The 6,975-nt window shown below is 44.9% G+C and overlaps 1 protein-coding gene across 2 annotated transcripts in view; it reads left to right on the forward strand.

Annotated features, from left to right (window-relative positions):
* Nucleotides 1-4,788: 4,788 nt before the first annotated feature.
* SLC35F4 (solute carrier family 35 member F4) overlaps nt 4,789-6,975 on the forward strand; it is a 437,612-nt gene continuing 435,425 nt past the window's right edge. For both annotated transcript variants that reach the window (XM_037739463.1, XM_037739464.1), the window contains exon 1: nt 4,789-5,274. In XM_037739463.1, the coding sequence (XP_037595391.1) occupies nt 5,169-5,274 (106 nt within the window). In that variant the 5' untranslated portion in view covers nt 4,789-5,168. The remainder of the gene's footprint in view (nt 5,275-6,975) is intronic.

Genomic DNA, 6,975 nt, shown 5'->3' on the forward strand with positions numbered 1-6,975 from the left:
TCTGGTCACATGTGTGGACTCCCAGTCACGACTGGTAAGTAAGACCCTGAGTCAGAGGAGGTGGCAGCAGCACTCTCTCTTCTTCCTCACTCTTATTTTTGGCCTTGTTGATGTTCGATATGTCAAGATAGATGAAGGCGTTACCGGTCTGATGGACATGAGCAGCTTATTTATAGACTGAAATTCTTTAGGGTGAGCATTCCATGGTGCTGGTGGGTGATGGGGAATCACTTTCCTTCCCTGAGGAATCACAAATGGGTGTGTTCATGGAGACTGAGACCACAGATGCAGGCAGCAATGACTTCTGCCCAGAACCGTTGTTCTCACATCCCTTTCTATTGATAATCTCCCGCCAGCCGCACCATCCCCAGGCCGGACCCATAACCTGGCCTGGCCACTCGTAATTCTCTTAGGGCTGAGACTGACTCAAGGGCCCAGAGACGACAGTTTCCTCTTTCATGAAAGGATATGTAGAAAATAATCTCTTGGTCCCTTTCAGATTTAGAGTATCGGGAAGTTAAAATACAATAGAAAAAGAAAACTTCAAATCCCCTAAGTATCAACCACAGGACTTCTTTTTTGCTTGAGACAATATATGCATAGTGATTAAGGGAGCAGCCTTTGGAATGCAAAGACCTGGTTTCCAATCGTGGCTTGTCACTTAATGTGACCCTGGGCAAATTTCTTTTCCTTTATTCTTTTTTTTTCTTTGTTAGACAGGGCCTCATTTTGATGCCCCGGCTGGAGAGCAGTGGTGCGATCATGGCTCACTGCAGCCTGGAACTCCTGGGCTCAAGCAATTCTCCTACCTTGGCCTCTGAAGTAGCTGGGCCTACAGGTGCATACCACCACAACTGGCTAATTATTTTCTATGTTTTGTAGAGATGGGGTCTGACTATGTTGCCCAGGCTGGTCTCAAGCTCCTGTGCTCAAGAAATCCTCCCACCTGGTCCTCCCAAAGTGTTGAAACAACAGGTGTGAGTCACTGTGCCCAGCCAGATTTCTTTGTCAAAGCTCCTCTTCCCTCATCTGTGAAGTGGGGAGTAATTGTTGCACCTTCTCCCTCAGAGCTCAGCAATAGAAAGTTATGTAGGAGTTGAGGTAGATGGCATGGGGAAGGCATGGAGGTCACATTAAACAAAATCATGTATGAGGGAGAGATTAAACAAAATCATGTATGAGGTTGCTCAGCACAGCTCCTGGGACATAGGAAGCATTTAAATCCATTAGCTACTATTTATTATCTGCTCTTTTAAAGAACCTAAAATACAGAGATGTCTGTGGAAGTGCACAAAGCCTCTCCCAGCCCACAAAATTCTGTGTGGAAAAGGTCACAGAGGTTTCAGCTGCTCGTCTCACCCCAAAATAGAGTCAAGGCCAGTGCTCAGATAGCAACTACAGTTTGCTTCAAAATGTAGCATGATTCAAGAAATAGAATTTGTCACATTCAGTAGGACTCAGCCAGACAAGGTTTTGACTGATGAATGGTGTTTCCCAAGGTAAGAGGAAGTAATTTCTTGGCGGGGGTCCTAGAAGGAACTAGGTCAAGGAGAGCTCAGTCCTTCTCTCTGGTGATGGCCTTAAGCGAGATGGCTCCAAGAAAGCGGGCAGGAGCAAGCTAGGGGTCCTCATCTGGTCACACCGTGGGGATGCTGTGATCCTGTTACAATCACACTGTCAAGATGTCACCCCAAGACCCAATCTTACCCTCTGGCCCTTGCTAGAATGAGAAAGATGCAGCTTCCTTGATCCAGGAGGAGCCTGGGGAGTCTGCTGCAAGGCCTATTCCCACAGCATAGATTGGCTGCTTTTTTTTTTTTTTTTTTGACGGAGTTTCACTCTTGTTGCTCAGGCTGGAGTTCAGTGGTGCGATCTCAGCTCACTGCAACCTCCGCCTCCCAGATTCAAGCCATTCTCCTGCCTCAGACTCCCAGTAGCTGGAACTACAGGCCTGCACCACTCCGCCCTCGTGATCTGCCCATCTCTGCTTCCCAAAGTGCTGGGATTGCAGGCGTGAGCCACCTCACCCAGCTGGATTGGATTCTTTTCTTTTGAAGTGCCTAGTGTTCAAGAGTCCTTCATCCAGTTAAATTATTCTTAATGTTATAACTGCTATTAGGTTGGTGCAAAAGTAATTACGGGTTTTGCCATTAAAAGTAATGGAAAAAATTATACAATAGGAAATACTTATATAGTAGGAAAAGAAGACATAGAGGAAACCATCTTTATCACCCCGCTACTCCTATAATGTGAGTATTACATTATTTCTGGTTCCCTTTGGGCCTTTGCTCAGATGACTACCTGGTTTTTATATAGATGAAACCATCACAGAAATTCCATTTTGGATTTTTACTTATTAAGCTTTGGAAACAACACTTGTCCACTTCTTATTTTCTATGGTAAGAAAAGCATGTGAGCCCTCTGTCTACGATTGGCGTGGCCAGCCTTGCTGTGGAGAGTGCAAGGCCCGACATCCAGCGAGGCCCCAGGCAGTTCTGCTCAGGATCCTTCTTCCTAGGAGCTGGAGACAACCTGGGGGTGTTTCTCGAGTGGCTCTGCTTAAGGCGGATTAGTGATTCACAAAGTGGTGACTGTTGATTTCAGAATTGTCCCCTGCTAGATCCTGTCCCCTCCCTACTGCCAAACCCTCTCACCTCAGTTGTGAGGACATTTTAAAAGAAACGGGGGTATTTTTAGGGGCAGGAGTTTCAAGGTTTGGCATTTTCATCATTTTAGAAATTGTTACCTTGCTTTGTGTATAAAATTTGATTTTACTCCCTTCCCCTCCGTCTTCTTGGTCTTTGCCTTTCTTCAAAATAGGCATCTAGAGGCTTCTTATCTAAATATCAGATCCTGTCATCTCTGTCAAGCTTCAAACTGTCCTGGAAACAGTTCCGTAGCGAATCTCCTAGCCTGCCTCTCCTGCTGAGAAGAGACACATCCTGTAGATTCATTCTGGCTTTGGACGCTAGAACCACCCTGCAGCTGGCACTGTGGTTGTAGCAATAGCTGTTGTACCCACTACAGAGCTAATTGCCTGACGATGTGGGGCTCCTGAGAAAGCTGAAGAAGGGACCCTGGGGTGATCGGCCCCTAGAAATGGATTCTTGAACAAAGGAAGGAGGGTGAAGTCCTCCTATTCCCTTGGAGAAGAAGAGACTACCAGGAAGGCAGGGCGCTCACCCTTCCATCTGGCTGAACTCTGCCAAGCTTCTGGACCCAGAATGAACTCAAGGGGCCAGCATGTGTACCCCAAGTAGGTGCCCCATAAGTTACCCCACTGTCCCCTAAAAAGCTTTCTTTCCCCAGATGTGTCTATAAACCTCAGAGCCCAGAGTGGTTGAGGTTTTTCTTTTCTTGAGAGGCTGGTCATATGTCGTTTCTCTGAGACAGCCCAAGTTTATGCCTGTCATCCTTGCAGGTTTATTAATAATAAATGATGTGATATAAATGATAAGGTCACCCTAGGTTTTGATGACCCCCATATGAGACTAAGATGTCTAACACTAAGAGAGTTGTCACACTTGGAGGAAAAAAAATCTGCATGGAAATATTGATAAGCCTGACATTCAGAGACGGTGACACAGAGGTAGCTACAGTGATGCCATGACAGGAAGACTGGTGTCTCTCTTCTCTTGCCCATGAGAGTGTGACTCTAAAGCCAGACTAATCTGTAACGATGTTGTGAGTTTTTTTTTTAGTTGCCATGAATCCCAGGTTTCAAGTTTCGTAACCTGAGCTTGCCCAGATAAACCCAGTATGCACCCACAGGCGAAACCTAAGTGCTCAGACCAAGGATGGGGACCTCATTAAGAAGCGGATGCCACATGGCATGATCCATGATCCAATGAGATCAAGCCCTGGAATCACTTCCTGGTATGAACCAGTCAGATCACATCTCCTGGCATAACCTCACTGCAAGATCCAATCTGATTATGTCTCATTGCCCTCTGCCTGTAAAACCTCTTCTAGCCCCCAGCTCAGGGAGACAGATTTGAGCCAGGCTCCTGTCTGCTTGCTTGGCAGCCTTGCAGTAAACTTTTCTTTGTGCAAAAGGCTGATGCCTTGGTGTCGACTTTCCATTGCATGTGGGCAGACAGACCCAGGTTGGTTTGGTAACAACAGCAGAGTCTGAGCAGCAGGAGCATTCAGGGTCTGGGGGCGGAGCCACGGGAAACAGAGTTGTTGAACAGGGCCAGCAGCAGCCTGCGGTGAGGATTGGCAGCCAATCTCTATTTCTCATAAATAGAGAGGGAAGGGGCTGAATTCGGATTCAAAAAAGACTCAGTGGGGGTGAGGCTTATATAATTTTGGGGTGGTACCCAATGCCGTGGCTTTCCGAGTAGCCAGTGTGTCCTCCAGAAGCAAGGGTACCATTTAAATAAGAGTGCAGGCACGTTCTGCACATGTATTACAGAACGTAAAGCATAATAATAATTAAATAAAAAAAGAAAAAAGAGAAAAGTAGTAAAAAGAATATTTTTTTAAAAGTGTAGGCTATGAGATTTAACAGCTCTGCCAGGACCTTAGCACCTGACTTCTGAATTCTAGCACCATGTTCTTTCCACTCCAAACTATTATCGCTCATGATCTGGCTCCCCTCCTCATTTCTGGCTAGCCCCAGCTGCCCTTTGCTTCTGCTCATATTCCTCCCCTTGGCTCTTGTTAGCTTTTTTTGAATCGGAGGCAACACAGAACAACCTTGCTGAACACAACAATGTTGGTTCATCAGGGAAGTTGGGAAGCAGAACAGCTGTGGACACAATTGGTGCCTGCAAGCCCTTTCGGCAGCGTCCGGCTCTGTTTTGAATGAGTCTATACTTTTCAGGAGGCAATACCTATTCCTTTTTAGCCCCACACAACATCTTCAGAACATTAAGTTGCCGTTAGCTGCGGTGGGGCTCTGGAAGCCATTTTTGTCAAGCACAAGAAGTTTCTATTGCCCTGGCTTCCAAAGACTCAGCGTTTCCAAAGCACACTCTGTCTCCCCCACTCGCAGCTAAAAAATCTGCCCTTTAAAATATCTCCTCATGAAGTAGGAAGCGCCACTTTTGACCATGTCTGCTGACATGATTTTTAATCTGGGAAAGAGTGTGAGGAGCTGACTGGAAGCATCACTTTCTGGGATGTCAGAGTCTCCGTGGAAGAGCCCTAATTAAGGACTCAGAATGACTGACAGGTGGTGGAAGCTCGAGAAAGCACATTTGATATGTAGCAGAAGACAGCCTCTGAGTTGCAAAAAAACCTGGCAATTGGAGACCTTGAAAAACTTTTGTAAGTAATGCTATAGTTTTGTTCTTTAGCTAAACATTTATAAAAAGGCTCTGAAATGACTGCCAAATGAACTCACAATTGAAATTGTTTGACTCTTAAATGACATGTAATTTGGTAATAAGTTTGTTATTTCAAACTTAATGGAATTTATTTTCTGTTCTATGTACAATCTTGCTGAAGTCTTTGAAGGTATTCTTCTGGGGTTAGGAATCTGTGAACAGGAAAGTTTGATTTACCACCGTGGTTCATAAAAGTCCGACAGGAAGGCAGCTCTCCAAAATGGGAGAGGGAGAAAGAAAATTAACATGTACAACATTCCTTCTTAGCTCTGCATTCATACATTCTTCATCCCATTTCGCTATTTTGAGGTGAGAATGAGGTCATTTTTAAAAAAATTCAAATTCCATGGCTACGAAATCCCATCCACTAGCACGAGAAAAGCCTTTTCCCAAGCCTCACCACGAAGGCGCTCAGACTAGTCAGTCTCCCTGAGCATCAGTTACCTCATCTCTAAAATGGGGTAATATCAGTGAGCACCCATGCACCCATTTCCCATGTGGCAGAGACTGGGCTAAGTTTTTCGCCCATGTTTTCTTGTTGAATAAGAACAATGTTATAAGTCTTTGCCGCATGGAAAATGATTAATAAATATTATAATTATTCTCAAGCACAGTAGGATGGTTCTGTTTACATGTGTTCAGAGGAGAGACAATCAGAAACCAGCGACATTTTTGCTGCAATAAGGTGACGCTGGTGGTCCCAAGCGTCAGGGCTGTTGTCTTTGGCTTCAGTGTGAGAAGGGAGCTCAGAGGTTTGGCAACAGCCTCCCAGGTGTAGGGAATAGAGGAGGATCCGTCTTCTCTATTGATGCATATAGTCTTCCAGGTGTAGGGAATAGAGGAGATACCTTCCCAATTGGTACATTTGTTCCACATCACTCTAGGCCTGAGATCCAAATAACACAGCTCTTTTAAAGCATCTTCCAAAAGAACTTCCTGTGATGATGGAAATATTCTATATCTGGGTGGTCCAATATGATAGCCACTAGCCAATATGGTAGCCATTTAGTTCTTGAAATGTGGCTAGTTGTCTATAGAACAAAAACATTTTATTTAATTTTAATTGATTTAAATTTAAATTCTAGTTGCATGTAGTTAGTAGGTACTGCTTTGAACACACCTGCTTTAGGGATATAGCTTTTTTTTGCCTAAACCACACATACATGTACACAAACAAACCTAGCCATTTTCTTGATATGTATGCCCACAAACCAGGTGGAAAGGTCAGAAAAAGTTTCAGAGTCAGCTACACGCTGTGCTTAAATTTACTCTCTACCAAGACCAAAGAATCAGCTCTGGTTCTTTCTGCTGCTTCTTGCTGGGGCTGGAGTTCAAGCTTTATAATACGTGGCAGAGAAGCTGGAAGGATCGAACACACTAACAGCCCAGAGGTATTGCAAGCCCAGCCTTCGTCGGCAGGACCCCAGCAGAACATGTTTCCCTCAGCCTTTCCAAGCCGCCCTGTTCAGGCACCAAGACTAGAGGAAGTCCCCTTTGCCTCCATCCTAACACCCACCTTGTTTCTAGCCTCAGGGTGCCTGGCAGCTAAAATTTCGAGCACTTTTGTCTCAAGGTCCTTAAGAGACAATGAGAAAAACAAAACTGTCTAAGGTAGGTATATTTTTCTTTTTTTTTTTTTTTT

Source organism: Cebus imitator, unplaced genomic scaffold (assembly GCF_001604975.1).
Source record: "Cebus imitator isolate Cc_AM_T3 unplaced genomic scaffold, Cebus_imitator-1.0 Scaffold70, whole genome shotgun sequence".
Lineage (NCBI taxonomy): Eukaryota > Metazoa > Chordata > Mammalia > Primates > Cebidae > Cebus > Cebus imitator.